Raw genomic sequence first — 19,486 nt, 5'->3', positions numbered from 1 at the left:
GATGTTTTATACACATTTTCATGCAATCATACGTTTCTTTTTTGGCCAGCAAAAATTAATTGTTCTTAGATATAGTTGTATTACTGTTCACAGTCCAATCATTTTGTGCATCTAGAATTCATTCCTAATCAATTAAAAGTGCTTGCAAGAGTTTTAAACTTAAGTGTTTTGAAGTTGTTCACAACTACATATCAAAATTAACCATTGTTGATTGTAAAAACCATGCCAAAGCCTTTGTATTTCCTTTATTATACTATTTTCTTTTTAACCTTATAGTGTGGTGTTACAAATTTTGTTTCCATGTTAGATTATCACTCTAAACCAACGGTTCCTTTCATACGTACTCTAATTCGTAAAGAAATAATTCTTATCACTTCATTAATTTGAGATGTGTTAGGAAAAAAATTCCCCTTAAAGCTATGTGTAGATCTGTGCCCATCTGTACCCACAACATACATATAAAACGGTCACATTCCCCAGCTAGCCATTTCGTTCAAAAACTCAAAGTCTAGAAATGATTTAAAAATGCAACAAGCTATTAACTAGGAATTGTCTTTGGAATTAGGGCTGGCATTTTCAATCTGGGCAGATTTCCATTGTCGGGCTATTTCAACAGCGATTTCACTGAAGTATATTCAAAAGTAGATTTCTTATACAAGACTCTCTGAAAGCTGTCGCCTTTCTCAAATAGGTCCTCTCCCTTTTCTCTCTCCCTCCCCTTTGCACAAGAGGCATCATTTCCCATTGAACCACTACAGCTGTTCCCATTTGAATCTCGCTTTCTGTGCGGTTGTGGATGGTTGGAGGGTGGAGGGGGGATGTTGCATGTCAAGGAATAATGAACACAGACACATCAACAGACAACAACAAAGCGGACTGTGACTGGCCGATGGGAGCTAAAGGCCTTCAGTCATTGGCAGCTTAAGCCAAACATTCCCAAATCTATGAAGCCGGGCCTATTGTCGGCCAGTTGTTATTTGCAATGAAGCACAGATCTGATCATGTTTAAAGTGGCGGCACGCAGGGCAGGAGTGCTTGAGCCCCAGCAAAGGATGGAAAAAAATAAGCCTTTGTTGGGTGAAAAAAGGCCCGTCCAAGACTTTTCTTTCTGTCTGCTCTGAGCAACATATAAGTCAATACAGATAAGTTTTCTTCTGCGAAGTTCAGTCAGAGGCTGGGGGTTCTGGCCGTCTAGATGAAATGCTTGCACAGGCAGAACGCTCTGGGGACAAAGACACACTTGCACTGAATTGTACTCTGCTCTTTTGTTTTGTTTTGTTTTGAATCCCCAAAGGCAAATGGTCAGAAATATAGAAATTAATTGGAGGCTTTAAGAAAGAGCCTTCTTGTTCAACATCCACTCTTTTCTGGTGAAGGGCTTCCTCCGGAACAGATAACTGTGATTCATCTCTGTGGCATGCTGCGTATTAATCATTTTATTCCACCAGAATTGCTGCACGTCTAGAGACACCTTCCTGGGTTGATTGCGGTGTTTAGGCCTATGTGTGTGCGGCTGTGGATTCAGCGGCGGTGTTCAAGGCACGCTTGCACACTTCGGCAGTGTGCACACGGACACACGGTCGTCGCACTGGCCTGTCATCTACCTCCTGACCTTGTGCAGTGGCTACTCCCAGGGGAGGGCTGCGTGGTGTGGGCTGCAGCTGCTGGCTGGCGCACTTCTTCCCTGCGAGGAGGGACACTTTCCAACTGGCTCAGATGGGGGCCAGGGTCAGGCAGCCAGGCCTGGCCCATGGCTCAGTGGTGCAGAGAGCACAGGCTTCAGAGACCTGGGTGCTGAGCTCTGGGTGCTGGAGCTGGGGATGGGAGTGGGGGTGGGGGTGCAGTGCTGTGGGAGCCGAGCGGCTCAGTGCGCACGGGCGCTTGGGCACGTACCGGAGTCTTCCGAGGGTCAGGACTGCCAGGGAACAGTGGCTTCTTTGCCTTCTGCCCTCACCCCAGGGAGAGGAGCTGTCCTTCCGAATGGAGCTCCAGGCGCTCCCCGGGGGGACCAGCATGGCAGGCGCCGTGCGGAAGCAGAGCCCTGGAGGTGGTGGCCTTTTACTCGTTGTCGTTGAAATAATTTATTTTTATTTATTTACTGGTAGGTATATTTATATATTTATCCGTGAGAACGCTGCCGGGAAACTTGGATGCCATCTTCCAGGATGGTAACCAAAATACCCATCTGTGTTGTCCTCAGTAGAATCACAACACTCACAGCTATGATTTTTCTCCAGACTTGAGGGACTTAAGGAGACCCGGGGAACAAAATTAGAGCTGAGTGTTTGAATAGGAAACAACCAAATTACTCTGAGTAAAAAACCTGTTTTTTACTACAGTGAGTTTCCAGAGTATTCGCCTCACCCTCCCAAGCTGGGCCTCCTAACTCTTACCTGGTAAACAGCTTCTTGATGTGACTCATACAATCATTTCTGCCTACCTTGCCCTCCCCCCCAACAGAAATAGGTTGCCTCAAATTCACTTACATAGTAGTAAGATTTCTCTTCGTTTTGTGAATTTTTGCCATCTTAGGATGGTGTCTATATTCGTCTCCTTATTTCGTTTTGCCCTGGGCTTTAATTTTAACAAGATTTAAAAAAATGCTTTCCCTCTCTCTGTAGTGTTTGGCTCATGAAGGCCAAACACAAATGCTTCCCTTTTCTGTTTCTCAAGAAAAAACCTCATCTGTAGCATTTTTTTTGGGGGGGGGGGGGTGGTTTTGCCTGGTCCTGACATGATTTCACTGCTCATTTTTAAAGTTCAAAGTGCAAGTACTTAGGGTTAGCATTAAAGTTTGATGGCCTTGACGGTGACTATTTTTGGAAAGCATTAACAGGATGTTTTAGAAATGACATTCATAATGGGCTCTAAAGAAATGAATAGCACCCCCCTCCCTTTTGTATGTGTATGTGTGTGTCTGATTCTTTAAAATTAAAAGACAGGGAATTGATTGCCTGCAGAGTGTTGCTTCCTTTTGAAGTGTTTTTGTGGGTTTTTTTTTGGTCTAGTGTTAGTATTTGCAGATTCTGGAGGTAGAGACAACAAATAAATGGAAGAGGAGGAAGAGAAAAGTAGAAATTGTCTGGTGGCTACTAGAAAGAAATTCAGAAGGTCTTAGAACCTCAGCACCTGAGAGCAGGGTGCGGTATTCAAAATATTTACCTCATGTTAAAAAAGGGCAAATCTAGTGTAAGAAATGAATACTAGGTAGGGTTATGAAGTTTTAGAAATAAAAGATATGAGGACATTTCAAATACTATGTCTGGTACTGTTATTTGAATATCTCTTTGAGAGAAGTTGATGACTGAGAAAAAAGTCTGTTAATGGAGTTCATAATGTATCAAAAATGGTCTGTATACCTACGGTAGCATTACTGAAGACCACTATTTTTGGGTAGTAAGTTATTAGCTTACCGATAATTGGTAATGTTTCCAGAAGAAAGGAAAATACATTTTTAGAGTGGGTTTTTATCAGAGGAAAACAAAAATATACATCCCTCTGTAGCTTCTTTTTGCAAAGCCTGCCTGGGGAATCAGGACAACAAAGCACCTGGATCTGAGTTTTGGAAAGCGCAGCTACAATTATTGCTCAACATGCACTTTTACTGAGTTTGAAAAGTTTCTTTTATATTTAAAATAAGGGTTCAAATATGCACATTCAATTTTTATAGTATTTAGCTATTTGCAAAGCATATATTAACTAGTAATTTGGTGTTAATTTTATAGACATGGTAGCCAGGGTAGTAAATCAATGACCTGTTAAGTATTTTTGATGAACGATTTACATATCTGATGACTTCACATTTCCTTTCAGAGTCAAATGCTACATAATTGTTCCGTTGTGTGTTTGTATAAAATGAATCACAACATGGTAAGAAAAAGGTTAGAGTTATTAAAATAATAACCCAACTAAAATATTCATTTGAATTTATTCAGATTGTTCATAATGCTTTGAAAGGACATAGCAAAGCTTTTGTGGAGTATCTGCACATTATTTATTATCTATGGACTAAATTGATTTTTTGAGGTTGCTTTAAATTTTAAAAGCACCTTTGCTTAATATAAAAGCCCTTTAATTTTAACTGACAGATCCATTCTGAAACTTTATTTTGAAAAGAAAATGGGGAAGAATTTGTGTCTTTTGAATTAAAAGAAGTGAAAAAAATAAACCAGACATTCTAAAAAAATAGAAGAAACCTGATTTTTAGTACTAAAAAAATAGCGGGTGACAAAATAGTTGTCTTTTTGATTTTGATCACAAAAAATAAACTGGTAGTGACAGGATATGATGGAGAGATTTGACATCCTGGCAAATCACTGTCATTGATTCAATTATTCTAATTCTGAATAAAACCTGTATACAGTGTGTGTTTATGCTACAGTGGGTTTTTTTTTTTAAGTGACTGACATTCATCATATTGGTTAGACAGTTTTAAAAACCTAGTCTTTGTTTTCTACAATGTTGTCAAGAACAAATAAAGTATAATTTGTGGTGTATTACAAGCAAACTGCTTAAAAATGCTAGTTATAACTGCTTCAAAATTTATTCTAACATCACTGAAGATGCATTTTAGAAATTCAGTTTCTCCTAATGGACGTTAAGCAGCTTTTTAAAAATTGAGGTTCTTTACTTAAATGCAAGTCACTTTCTAACCTTCATTTTTGTCTATTTGTCAAAAGCTTTGAGAATATGGACCTATGATTCAAAAACCTAGTGTTTTATATGAAAACCGGTTTGATGTGCTACCTACCTCCCCAGTACATGTCTGTATGGTTATAAATGTGCATACACAACCAACATCTCTAATTCACAAAGGGCTTACCTGGTGCAATGGAAATCTGAGTTAGTTTCAGTTTGCTACTTTGTCTCAGACCTGTGTTCTGTAAAAATCTCTCACCAGGCTTCAATACATGCTTTCCCTTAGCGTTAATGTAGCTGTCAGTTTGAATTTCAATCCTGAATTATGTCTGTTGACGTAATTTCATAGTGCTGACTTTGATTGTTTAGGATTACTAAACAGAAGACCATCAACTTCTTTTTCTATGCTTTCTGTCACTCAGGTTCTTTATTAACTACTATGGTTAGACTACTGATCTTTAATGGAATCTTAATCCCCAAATATTATTTTGTATTCATCAATTTAATAACAGGATGCATAAATGCAAATTCATTTTATTATAGTCTTCACACATATTAGCAAATGAGTTTTTCATTTTACAAAAGCCTTAGCACTTTTTTGGTGGCAAGTGACTTTTTCAGAAATCAAGAGAAAATGTTTTTTATATACAGTTATGAATTTCACGCTGTTTTTTTACACTATGTGTTGTAATATGCACTTAACCATGAACAAAGTGCCTTAACACACGTACACTCATGACCACTGTGAGGCATTTTGAGTTTCTGACAAATTTTATTTAAAAATAAAATTATCTGCTTTCTCTAAATACAGCATAAAACAAAATTTTAAAATGAAAGTAGTTTTGCTGTACTCTTTCTGCATAAAAATTTGGGTAAGGAAAATGAAGAGTGGTGGCCTCATTTTGCAATCCTAACTGTTTTTCAAGGATGGGAGGGTCAAATCGTTAAGAAAAATATTTACAGAAGCTATTAGCAATCATAATTAGGGTGTCCTATAATTCTGCATGTGACAACGAAGGAGGGATCGCTAGAAGTCCAGGTGTTGCTTGCCTCCGGCCATCATGCCACAGCCTGGGCCCAGAAGCTTGGAGGATCCTGCCAGATCCTGTTTGCTTGAGCGGCTCACTGTGTCTGACAAGTCTGGAGGCAAATGCAGTCGCTGTGGCAGAAGATTGCGGGAGGAAAGAAAGAAGAGGAAAAAAAATTAATTTTGCTTTAGCTAGCACACTTCAGAATACAATATTATGCTCTGTTGATCAGCATTTAGTCTTGCAGATGAAATTCCTGCTAAAACAGTTAGTCAGACCGAGACCCAATATAATCACATCTTCTTCCCTACTAGGTTTTACAAATTCTAGCCATCACAGACACCAGACCAGGGATCTCAGTGGAACGTTTCCAGAGTCCAAACCTAAAGACATTAACATTTCTCTCATTTTGGTCAAAATGAAAATACGTAAAAGCACAAATAAAGGAGTACTTGGAAAAGAACACTGTTGTAGTAACGGCGGGGTTGTTTGTTGGCTTTGCTTTGTTTTTGCCAGGGCTCCAAAATGCTATTTTTAAATTGAATGTAGCTTTTCCAATGTTTGTTTCCCTTTGTCTATTAAGTTGACCTGATGATTCTATTTCAAAGCAATACTTTCTTTAGGAACTTACAATTTTTGTGGAACTGTTGATATAATGAAAAAAAGATACCAATCAAAGGATCAATATTTTTTATATCCTCAGATAAGTCAGCTATGACGTCTGTTTCAGGTCTTGGTAAGTTTGTTTCTATGCATGACATTGGTCATGTTTTTAAAAGTAAAGGGTGGCTCTGAACATCTCCCCTGTCTTAACCGTTTTTCTGCAGATAGAGGCTGATTCAAGCAGATGCACGAACTGACCATAATTGTACAATGGTTCCTGTAATCGGGGAGAAATATTCACATTTCAAAAGAACTTTTTTGGTTTTCCAAAGGATCTCTATCAAATTCCTTTAACAACCAGTGCCCCCAGCCTGTACAATTTTCACAAAAATCCTAACTCAAAGGAACATGTCTGTTGGTTGAGGCACAGAGTGGGTGTGGGAGGCTAAAGGTAGGTGAGGTAGGATGGGGGTGTCCACTGATGACTGGCCAAGACCTTGCAAGAGTGAACTGACCTGGAGACAACCTAACTGAAACCCTTCATTTGGAAAACTCCTTACAATATGGGGAGGAGGGAAATGAGAAAGACAGAACCTTTTTTTGGGGGGGGGGGTCAAAATACTGTGATCCATTAGCATATGTTCTGGAGAGTTTCTTTCCTGATAAAAGGCTTCTTTAGTGCCATGTAAACACAAGCTGTGTGAAAAGGATCAAAATATTTTAAAACATTAAAGAAATTTAAGACAATACTCTTCCTTCAGTTTGAGGTACTTAGTTTTTACTACAGACATACCTAGACTGGAAGACCCTATTATGGATCTATGACCAGCAAAGATGTCAGAAAGGTCAAGAAAACACTGTCATATCCATACAGTAATATCTGCGTAGTAATACTCTTTTGTATTCATAGCACCCAATCTGTCGTATATTAAATAACTAAATGTCTATTTCTTGAATGATTTTTTAAAAAGCTCAAATAAAGACATACTTATTTCCTTGTTTTAAACAACTCTTTCATTTCTTCATAGCCTGGTCTCCCCCTCTCCCTCCCCCAAGGATTTCAGGCAGAAATGAAAGCATGAAAGGCTCAGGAATCTCACAGACACGCATGAGTCTAAAGTCTAAGGCTATGAATGTCTTTGCAGTGTTAACTCTCTGTGTTCATGTGAGGAAACTGGAGGGAAAGAGACATTTAATTATATGTCTGAACTTTAATGTTTCTTTAAGATCCTGTAGTTAATGCTAATGACTGGGACACATGCATGATCTGAAGGTTACCTGAAACTTAAAGAAAATTCACCATTAAAAAAGTGTGTGTGTGTGTGTGTGTGTGTGTGTGTGTGTATTTTTGGTTGGGACTTCATAAAGATTATGTCAGATGGTGATTAGGCTATTTAGGAAATCAATTTGACTCAGCAAATATTTAGAACCTATTCAAAGCAAGGTGAACAGAGCACCTTCCCCATTACTTCTCATTCCGGGAGCATGAGTAAGACAAGCACGGGTGCTAACCATCAGAGCGGGCCCTCCAAGTGACGCCTGTAGGAAAGGAGAGATCGGGTGGGGGAAGGGGAGGAGAACACTTCAAGGAGATGGGCTAGGTGTTAAATAATGAATCCATTCTGACATGGAGAAATGGTGATTTGCTTAACAGGGGAGCAGATACATCTTTAAGAGGCATTCGGGTGAAGGTTCATACTGTTTTGATAATCTAAATGAGGAAACTAGTAGAGTTACTCGGAACCAGCACATGACAGTTTATTTCAGGAGCTTACCTATTTGCTAAAAATTTCTCTTCCTCTGCTTCTCTAGGCAATGAACATGAGCCAGTTGGCTGAAAGCCCTTCACAGCAAAAGTAGCTAAATGTGATGTGTGACATGCTTGGAAATCTTTCAGGTTGAATGGGTTTGAAGAAAAGTCAAATATCATTCTTGTGTAACTTCTAAGCACAAAAATTTGGGTTGATATGGTTAAATGCTTCTCACCAAATGCTACACGGTGAACGCCAGTTTGCATACTTAGGTCCTTTGAGAAAGCCCAAGGTTGGCTCCTGGAACTATGTGCCGGCTCCGTTGATCGTTACTTGAATGGACATACTCTGTACTCTAAATTCTCAAGCAGTGGGTTTTTGTTTTCTTCCTTTCTCAGCCTCCCCCTGTGCGCCATGTCAGTGCGGTATGAGCAGTGAGGAAGGAGAGATCAGGTTCCAGCCTTGCCAGGTGCGTCAGGAACTTTTCCTTTGAGGCTTCCAAAGCATTTACACACTTGACATGTAAATGTTCAGATGCTGCTGTACCCCAGATCTGTCTTGTGAAAAAATAGGCAGGAAGATACCCTGCATAGCATATGACCTCCTTTCGACTAAAGCTGCAAGGCTGTGGGGACATATATAAACTTTTGGACCTTGAGGTTTCACTGAGTAATGGTTTAAATAAGAATCAGACTATTAAAAAAATACAATACCATTTTCAACCTTGGAAACCAAATCAAGGTCTCCCTCTTCCTTATTTTAAACCTGGTGTTCTGAGGCGAGGGCTCAAAATGTATCTTAGATCTTGAGTGGAAATTTTTCTCACTGGATTTTCTTTTCCTGGATTCCGGGAGTAAGAGATTGTGCTGCTAATAATGCAGGAGATGCCTATCTGGCTGGCTGCCTCTTTTTTCCATTCATGCCTTGTCTAAAATGATGCCTTCTGTGTAGCCAAAGGGGTTTGAGAAAGACGTGATTGCTCCCACCTTCGCACAGAGGCCTAGGCGATTTGCAGGGATCCCACTGGATTAATGGGTCCCTCTTCTCTGGTGCTGCAAGGTGGGAAACAGCAGGGCTGCCAAAATACTCCGGCAGATTACGGGAGCTCCTGCCAAAAGGCCCTCTCAGGACCCAGGAAGCCCTGGGTCAGAATAAAGCGACAGCAGCAGGAGAGCTTCGCTCTGCAGCTCCGTGCGGGTACCAAGCCCAGCCAGACTGAGATTCTGCCCTCTCTGCCTACATCATTGTCTCTTTGCTGGGCTTAGCCACTGTCTGTATGTTGTTCCTTCTTGAGTCAGCAACTAAATGGGTCCTAGAGACACACAGGATTGGATTTCCTGGCTCCACAGTTTCCCTTCCTAATTCCTTTCTCCCAGCCTGCCAGCCCCGTGCTCAGCACTCACAGCTCCTAGACAGAAGGGGCAAGATAATGAATCTAGATTACACCTGGATTTGAGACAAATTGCAGGTAAATACCCATTAAAGTAAGTTTAATCAATTTACATTTTTCATATTTTGCCAAGACCAAACCACCAGGCACTGTTTGTTTTCTGTTTGATGTAGTACATTTTAACCTTTCCCAGAAGAGAGAGTTGTTTCAATCCTTTTTATATGTTGACATGTCCTGAACAGTCACACTTTGCATTCATCAGATTCACAGAAATCAGTGTTAATATTACAAAATACTTTCTAATAGAGTTTTCTTCTGTTCTTTGAAACACAGCCATTTTATTTTATTTTTTTATTCAAGATTTTATTTTTAAGCAATCTCTGCACTTGGTGTGGGGCTCGAACTTACAACCCTGAGACTGAGAGACTCATGCTCTACCGACTGGGCCAGCCAGGTGCTCCCATAGCTAATTTAAATGAAAACTTGTAAACACCTTAGAATATATGGACTCTATCCTGGTCACTTAACAGAGGCAGCCAGTGAAAGTTCGATACATCCGTCCTTCTGTCACTCTTGGACAAGTCAGTTTCCCTGTGTGAGTCTCAGTGTCTGCTCATCTATCAATCACACGGGGATGATTCTTCATGAGACTGCTGTCAGGACCAAATGAGATATGTAAGTATTCTCTGAAGTAGCAAGTAGTACAGTAATTTATTTGTATCTCCTCTTGCTTCAAAAAAGTTGGGATTGCTTATAAAAATATATATGGTTCAACAAGATAAAAATAAGTGAGCTGGTTAAGGCAAGGAAACAATTGTACAAATGTAATGAACTACACACAGTTATAAGCAACAATAACAGAATATCAGACTTAGGAGGTCTCAGTCACTATGCTGGCGTCTGAGCACGGAGTGTACATTGCCCTCTTCTGCAGCCTGGTGAAGAAACCAAAAAGGAAACTGCGATCAGAGTCCTGGTTTCTGGGAAGACTTAAAAAGTTTAAACCGTTTCCCTCATACTTAGGAACGCAGTAGCGAAAATGGGGCACACATTGGATGCCTCGCTTCTGGGCCTGTGAAAATAGGCATGGAGGTACTGCTGAGGAAATCTGGTGTCCAGCTTGTTTTAAAAATCTGTCTTTTGCACATGTCTTCATTGCTGACAAAAGAACTAATAAAGGACAGGTCAGAGGATGAAGCTTCTCTACTTGAGTCTTAAAAGCCTTTCCCCCTCTTTACATGACGAAGAGAAAAAACAAATTAACAAAGACACACCATCTTACTCCATTCCAGATTCTTTGAAGAGCCAGGCAGTGTCCTCACCTGGAGGGTGACTTGCTGATTTCTGAAGCCACACTCTGGTTATGAGGCACTGCTAGGAATGGCACAGAATGAACCTGAGTTCAGGCTGAGTGGCTAGACACACTCCCGCCCCCTCCCATATATGGCTTCAAAAGGGGAGAAGTTTATTTCTCTCCCACTTTGGAGTCCAGAAGTAGGCAATTCTGAGCTGTGAGGACTGGCCTGCCATCCTCACCAGGGGCTTCTTCCCCTTCTAGCTGCAAGGCTGCTGTTTTGGCGTCTCTCCATGGGAAGAAGGAGCCAAGAAGGCCGGGTCTGGAAGCTGAACACATCACTTCCACTCAAGTCCAGAATTTATAGACATGGCTGCACCTGGTCGGCTACAAGGGAGGCTGGGAAATGGGAAATGTGTGAAAATGTTTAACAAATCTATTCCTATGGAAGATGGAGCAAATGGCTATTGGGAGACAACCAGCAGTCAGCTATAGTTTCCAGAAGGGCCGTAGCAATATGATCACGAGCCAGAGCGTTCCCTCGGAGTGCGAGCCGCCGATGACTGTCTGGGGCTCCATTCTTGTTTTCTGACCAAGGAAATGAACACCTGATGCCTCCACGAGCTCAGGGGGCGGGGCGGCGGGGGTGGGGGGGAGGCAGTGACCAGAATCTCTCTTGCTCTACACATAAAACGAGGTATTTCCCTTTCTTTACTGGAAAGCCCGGCTTCCTTCCGTTGGCACAGGGTGGAGGGCAGAGGGAAGGAGACCGAGGCAGCAGACCAGGTATATCCATCGTCATGTTGTTGCTATTACTTCTTCACAAGATTTTCTTTTTCATTTTACTTACTTATTTATTTCTTCAAAGATTTTCCTTATTTATTTGAGAAAGAGAGCACAAGTGGGGAGGAGAGGGAAAAGCAGGCTCCCCGTGAGCAGGGAGCCCGACGCGGTGCTCGATCCCGGGACCCTGGGATCATGACCCGAGTCGAGGGCAGATGCTTAGCTGACTGAGCCACCCAAGGGCCCCGCTTCACAAGACTTCAGCGTGTTGTTTCAATTTACAAGATAAATCATTGTCATGTGCTCTTACGTAATGATATTTACTCGATACACTTATTCCATCATTATTACATTATGACGATGTAATGTTACGTTGCAATTATATCTGGTTAAAATTTTGCAAAGTGGAAGCTGCATCCACCTAATTTTTGGTGAGTTTTGTGTTACTCTCATATATGAGTAGGCCAGAAGAAACAATGCCAGAACCAATTTTTGCTCTTTTTGCATTTGGTAAGTGTGCATCTGGTAGTGGCTGAGTATTTCTGGAAAAAATTCTGCCAAACACGGTCAGGTTTTAAGTTTTAGTTTTTGTTTAAAATGCCATTCACTCTCAGGGTTTAAGATTAAAATTGTTTTATTGAATGTCATAATTATACTATATCCTTTGAATCGAAAACAATTCATTTGGTTCTTCCTGATTGATCTGAAAATTAGACAAAATTTCAGAGCTGGCATATTGCATACTGGCTGCCCATTGAAAAATGCTCAGGTGTGCAATTATTTTGACCGTCAATTATATCTGACAGTATTGTCTTGCCTCCAAACTCACCTCTCTGAAAGCAGATTGTGAAGAACTCACTTGTCTAAACAAAAGTGTGATTTGTGAAAAGGCATGTGTCTGTGGCAGAGATTGCTAGCTTACTCTCACTATCTATTCTCTTCCTTTGCAGTCAGTAAAGGAATCTCTGGATATTAGTGGGGCACACGGCCTCCCAGAATAAAGGTCACATTTCCCAACTTCCCTTGCCGATAGATGAGGCTGAGTGACTCAGTCCTGGTCACTTCATCTTGGGCAGAAGTGCTATGGTTAAGTTTAGGGTCAGGTCTGCGAAGAAGGGGAGATCGTTTTCACTTCCCCTTTCCCTCACCTTGACGAGGGCCCCCTATTGTGGGCCTTGATCCACCCTTCCTCATGGGGCAAGGAATCCCTGGGCAAAGAAGATGTGCCTATGCTCTTGGTATTCAGAGTTCAGAATTCCCTGTCCAAATGGCTACGAGGTCTGTGCAGGTCTCTTCCCCATATTCGTGTCCCAAGGAAGGATCACGTTGTCTCCATGCACACCCTGAGTCACGGGAGTAGCCAAGGGACTGCATTTGTGTGGCGTGTGGATGGAGTTTGGATTGGAGACTGGGTGTCCTCAAGCATATGGACCTGTGTGTGGTAAGGGAGACAGGAGCGGGAAAAGACAGGAGGTGACTGCAGGCCAGTTCACCCTATGTCTCCAAGTTCTAGACTGGAACCCATATCCTAAATTTAAAGTTGACCTTCCAGAAAGTTGCATTTGCAAAGGAAGGAAGATAATGCATTTTTTGTGGTTTCTTGGCTTGGTAACTTTAAAATGTTTAGGCATATAGTAACTGTGAGGTCCTTTATCTGCCTTATGGCTCAAGGCTCCACAGATGTTAGCAGCAAGCCTCACTCCCCTCTTCCCACTTGCTGAAATGTGGACTTGAGGGTGGACGCTGAAACAGCCACTATGGAGCAGTAGCTGGAAGCTCTGTGTCGAGGGTGTATAGCAAAATGAGAAAGTTACAAGTGGAGAAAGACAACTGTCATATGATCTCCCTGATAGGAGGAAGTGGAGATGCAACATGCGGTGTTAAGGGGGGAGGAGAAGAATAAATGAAACAGGGTGGGATTGGGAGGGAGACAAACCATAAGTGACTCTTAATCTCACAAAACAAACTGAGGGTTGCTGGGGGGAAGGGGGTTGGGAGAAGGGGGGTGGGGTTATGGACATTGGGGAGGGTATGTGCTATGGTGAGTGCTGTGAAGTGGGTAAACCTGGCGATTCACAGACCTGTACCCCGGGGGATAAAAATATATTATATGTTTATAAAAAATAAAAAATTTTAAAAAAATGAGAAAGTTAGTCAAGGGTTTCCCGATACCATCTGGCCACCCAAAGACCCTGGGTCACTAACTTGGGCTTTAAAGTGTGACATATGTGAACTTCTCCGTTACTGAAGCCACTGTATTTTTGGAGTTCTGCATTAACAGCCTAACCGGCGTCCTGGTTAAGCAGAATTTGGTACCTGAAAAACAGAGTGCTTAAGTTCTGGGATTTAAATGGCTTAGTGGCTGGAAAGTAGGCGGTGAGGTCAGACTGCAGCCCGGAAGGCTGGTGACCCCTGTTACGATTGTGGTAACTTGGGAGGCACACCATATACCTCCTGATCAGTGGCTCCAGAAGTGCTGGAGAAATTCAGGGTATTGTTGTGTTAGCTGCTTCTTGCCACTTTCAGCAAAGTTATTTGTAAAAGAGAAAGGAACTTAGAGCAGAGCTAGGGAATTTGGAAGAAGGGTTAGAAGGGACCATGCCTCTTAAAGGAGGTGCTCTGCCTGTAGCTGAGAGTCTAGACTGAGGGAAGGCTTGGTAATTTGGGGGCCTCAGAGGACTGGAGAAACCCAACTATTTCTGCCTTGCACGGGGAAGCAGGCAGCCTTCACAGATGGCCGTGCCCCTCAGTCTTGGTGAAATGCCCTCATTAAAGGGCTGGCTACAAAATGGGAGCCAGCTCGGAGATGAAAGCCACATGAAGGGTACTGCCTTCCCTCTCAAGTTGATTATATTATTTAGCATTTTTAAATATTTTATTTATTTGAGATAGAGAGAGAGTGTATGAGAGAGTGGGTGAGCACAAGTGAGGGCAGAGGAAGAGGGAGAGGGAGAAGCAGATTCCCCTCTAAGGAGGGAGCCTGATGCAGGGCTCGATCCCAGGACCCCGAGACCACGACCTGGGCTGAAGACAGATGCTTAATCAACTGCGCCAACCAGGCGCCCCTCAAGTTGATTGTTTTAGATGGAGTCAAGCTAGTTACTAACAAGGTGAGAGGGATGTGGGTAGAACAGAGAGGCCGGAAAAGACTCAAGACTTCAAAGGTTAACAGTTGCAGTGGGCACGTAGCTATTCCAACCTCTGGAGGAGGGAGAGGTGGGACTTAGATCTGTCGGGTTAGGTGCATTGGTACTTGAGTCAGTGGGCGGGAGAGAAGCAGCAGCTGTCTTCCCGCTGCTGAGTCCTGCGGTCCGCAAGGACTACTGTGGGGACCCTGCTTTCTTTGCATCAGTATCGCAGTGACCGGTCGATGGCTCCATGGGAGCTGAGAGGCAGGTGCAGAAGTGGAGGCCAGACCAGTGTTTCAGGGCCCAGTTACTCACTTCGTAGGGGGTCATGGAGTACTGCAGGGGTCATAGTGAGAACTTATCACCCCCAAGATCACAGACATAGAGGGGTGCACTTCCATTTAACAGCCCTAGTGGTGGCCTTCCAACTCCTCACTTTGCTGACTGAGGCAGCAGCAGTGTCCCCAAAGGCCAGTTTGGAGGCACTGTTCTTTAGCCCTTCCAATTATTTCGCTAGCTCCCTAGTTCCCTGGGATAAACTCTCTCCTGTCCGTAAAATAATTCAATGGAATTCGATGGCAGGGGCTTCCTACAGTTGGATCCTAGAACTATGTCCAGACAACTCTTTGGCTGTGATTACTCGCATGTAGGACTGAAGGGAAGTGAACAGATTGGGAACCTTCTAGAGTCTTGATGGGATTGTCCTGCCAAAGAAACCACAAGCCTGGTCTAAAGTCTAGGATTATCCAACTCCTAAAATAATTTTAGGTCCCCAAACCTGACCTATCAAAACTGTGCAGCCCCCTAAAAGCATTCTCTCTGATGGTGACTTCATGTAGCCATGAATGATAATGGATAAGGAATAACTATCTAAAAGGATACAGAGGATAAGGGAGTTACTTCCAGAGAACAGAACTGGGGACTACAAACTGGGTTGAAGTCCTCCACTGGGAGGGCAGAGAATTCCTGGTTTCTACCAGCAAGATTCTCCACTCACCCGTGGAGAGTCATAGGTGTGTGGGAAGAAGACTGCATGGATATTTGAGTTCCATGGCTTGTAGACTATGACAGAGACTGATGATTATCCTCCAATACCTACTCTCCCTTTTCCCTTTGGTGGAAGAGCTTTTGAATAGGCGGCCACCCGGAATAAAAACTCCACTTCCATGCTTTCCTTTCAGCTAGTTGTGGATCACATGACCAAATTTAAAGAGAGTATTGATGTTGCAACTTCAGGATACTGGAATGGTATTTGAACTCAGGCAGCCTGGCTTCAAAGTCACATTCTTATTCATTATTCTACGTGCCAGAACTTTTCTAAGTACCAGAGATAAAACAGTGAACAAGACTGGCAAGATCCCCGCTTTCAAAGAACTTATGACTTCAGAAAGGGACTATACACAGACATTTACATGACTCAAGGAGAGATAGCTAACATATAGGAAAGCAAACAAAGATAATTCAGATAGTGAGAGATGCTTTTAAGGAAATAAAACATGACAATATGATATTGGCTGGGGTGGTACCACCTTATTTGGTAAAAGTCTTTCTGGAGAGTACATTTGAGGTAAGATTTTCAATTTGAGAAGGGACCTCTAAAGACCTGGAAAAAGAACTTTCCAGGCAAAGATCATCAAATGCAAAGCGTTAGGGCAAGAATAATCTTGGTATGTTTGAAGGACAGGAAAAAAGTCAGCTTTCTGGAGCAGTCAACAAACAAGGGAGTGGCTATGAGAAATTTGGCTTGGTAGGGAGGTATCAGATTGTGTAGGGTTTGTAAGTGACTTGGACTTCTTAGAGTGAAGGGTAGCAAAGGACTGATGTAAATTTTTAATTCTCTGAATACAAGGGCTATCTCACCCATATCCTTATAAATCCATGCATAGACATTTTTAATAATATAAAAACAGTAGCAAACAGATAGTATCCTATTAAAGATAGAATTTTCCAAAATGCAGTATACACATGCTTTTCTAGATGTTGTAATCTTCTGATTCAGAAGAAATATTCTATCTCCTAAGTGACCCACAGTGTTTGCCTTCTCCCATCCTCCTCCTGAGGAGAGTGGTGGTTCCCAACCCCACGCCAAGCGACGGGCAGCTTCTAGCTGGAGTGGATGGACCCGGTGTGAAATGTTCATGGAGGAGAAACTCGGGCAGTACTGTTTGTGGGGCTGGTTGGCTGAGTTTAATCTTCTTCAAATGTGAGCCAGAATCTTTTAGAAAATATTGTAAAAAGAATACCACCAAGTGTCAGGCCCAAGGTCCGTGAACTTTCAGACATTTAAGATGAAGGGGTGTCATGTTAATTTCCTCTTTTATTTCACAGATCAACAAAGAACAAACTAGATGACTCTGGAAGAACTTTGCTTACAATGGTTTTCCCTTCCAAACAAAAGCCAGTAACTTTTTCTTTCCTTTTGGTTTGTCCTTTGTTCTTTGGCACATTTTAATCCTCATTAATGCTCTACCATGAGTAGGACTGAAAAAAAATCATCCAGGTAATAAACGGAATAAGGTGAATTAAACGGTTGCTTAAACTTGGACAGTAGCAATGCTTGAAATCACTCCCATTAGCTTCTTCCCCGGGGTAAAGGGAATATGGGACGGATAAGTCACACATGGCCACGGCCATCCCTGTGACCCACAGCTTGTGACCCACTGCCTCCATGAGACTCTCTCTATCTCCCCAACTGACTCCCTTCCATTCATCTTTCCTTCATTGTGCACAGGGCTTCTTACTCTGGCAATCTTTTTACTGGTCTCCAACTGCTGCTTACCCCAAGGCTTGTGTGGCTCTGGAGCACACAATGCAGGCCAGAGCATATAAGCTCCAGAGTGCGTAGAATTTGAATTAAGCTTCAGCAGGGCCAAGCTGAGAGATGCTTGGGCCCTAGGGCCTACTGCTTCTGTGGCAGTAAGTGGAAGAGACAGGGAACTTTCTGTGCACAGACAGTCATTCTGATAGGCTCTTTAAGCCTGCTTTGCCCAGGAAGCCCCTCTGCAGTGAGGAAACGTTCAGAGCAACATTTTGGGTACTAGCCCTCAGGTGGCTTCCTAGTAGTGAGATATTTTAAGAACATACAGTATTTTAGAGTTGAATGTTGAGTGTGAAAAAAAAAAAAAAACCACAACACCACAACAACACTTCTTTTAGAAATAAATTCAAACTACTAATTATGTGAGAATTTCCTTTTCATCCCCTGTTTCCTTTTAAAGCATACGGGAACTGTTTTGGAGGTGGCAAAAGGTAACATTACCTTTGTTTCTGTCTACTAGAATTCAAACTAATGTTTCCTCCTTCCTATCATCTGAAACCTCTGACTCTGTGTGTGGAAACTCAAGATGGATCCCTAAATCCCAGAGATTTTTAGAACTACGGCAGATCTGCTATTCAGTTTAGGGACTGGCAGAGGTCTGACTGATAGTTTATGGAACAGATGAATTCTAAGATGTGAACGAGCAGAAAGAATTCTGAAATCAGAGAATTGCTTAAGTTATCATATTAATGTCAGTCCATTAAAAAAACTTTCAAAACTGGCAGCTTTTGATGAACACTCCATTTGGAAATGAGGCAGTTGTATCTTTTTTATTTTTAATTTTTTGTCTATAAGTGCAGCATATATACAAAATATATTGATTTCTTTTTGGCTATCCATGAATGAGTCCTGAGAGCATAATGGCCAATGTGTTTGCTTGGATAATGCCCTACAGTGTATGCAGAACATTGCTCCACCAAGCCCCGAGATGGGGTATAAAGTGCCCGGTGGAAATGGCAATGTAAACCATCCTGACAGCATTAAATCTCCTGACCACTCTTGAGTTACTTTGAGACCCCCACATTGCGGGGTCTGCGAGTTCCTGGGGATGAAGAAAGAATTTTTAATGGGGCCAAATGTAGGTGTTTACAAGGGGGAATTGTTGTTTTTTATTAGGAGCTGCCTTATGTTCAATAGTTGTATTTACTTTGTCAAGCTAGCCAGAATTAGAAATCCCCATTGCTAGGCAGCCTAGAGCGTCTGCAAAGTATTTCTGGGCATTCAGAACTGAAGCATGTGCTGCCCAAAGGCAGGTTTCATTACAGTGTGTTATTTAGTCCTCCTTCGTCCCCTCCCCCCAACACCCCCAGATCGCAGCGCTTCTATAACAGGAACTCTTGGTTACTTTATGCTGAAACATATTTACATGACTGAAACACGACAATTAACACATTTGTAAAGCTTGAGGGATAGGCACACTTTAATGGTTTTTTGAAGTAGGCTGATTTCCTGGAGCTTTTAATCTTATTTTATTTTGTTCTGCATGCATGAGCAAGTTCTTCTTTACTATAGGTATTTGACAGAGTCTACCTGGTATGAATGTGAATGAAAGGAAAATTATACAAAAATTAACTTTGCCAAACTGTTCCTAACTTTCACCGGCTCAATGTATAGTGAGGACTATGCTCTTATTTTTGACATGTCGTGTTAGCTTTCACACAAAGGCAGTTAGGAAGTATGTTTTGGGTTTGACAAAATGAAATGTGCCTTTTTCTATGCCAACTGCGGAAAAACTTTCATAGTGAACGAAAAGTATCAATTACAGGACAGTGATTCCCTATTCATGTTCAGATAGAGGTACCCTCTCCTAGGTGATGTACATTTTATTTGCTCCAAACTTAAATTAACACTCAGGTGGTATTAAGTACTATTACTTGATAAGTGTGATTATGTGTGTGTGTGTGTCTGTGTGTGTGCCTGTTTATACACATACATATAAGTATGCAACATGGCAATGTTATCGTATTTTAATATCTTTGAATTCTATAGATCAATTACTGAAATCTTGGTAAAATTCAGGGGAAAAAAAAAAAAACAACCTTTCATATTAAAG

General features: G+C 41.9%; 1 protein-coding gene across 1 annotated transcript in view; it reads right to left on the bottom strand.

Annotated features, from left to right (window-relative positions):
- Positions 1–5,156: 5,156 nt before the first annotated feature.
- The window catches only part of ELP4 (elongator acetyltransferase complex subunit 4), a 247,008-nt gene continuing 232,678 nt past the window's right edge, over positions 5,157–19,486 (bottom strand). Inside the window, exon 10 of the mRNA XM_032359364.1 lies at positions 5,157–5,797. Within this exon, the coding sequence (XP_032215255.1) occupies positions 5,666–5,797 (132 nt within the window). The 3' untranslated portion in view covers positions 5,157–5,665. The remainder of the gene's footprint in view (positions 5,798–19,486) is intronic.

Source organism: Mustela erminea, chromosome 9, assembly GCF_009829155.1.
Source record: "Mustela erminea isolate mMusErm1 chromosome 9, mMusErm1.Pri, whole genome shotgun sequence".
Lineage (NCBI taxonomy): Eukaryota > Metazoa > Chordata > Mammalia > Carnivora > Mustelidae > Mustela > Mustela erminea.
Note: the sequence above shows the minus strand (reverse complement) of the source record. Positions and strands in the feature narration are given on the sequence as shown.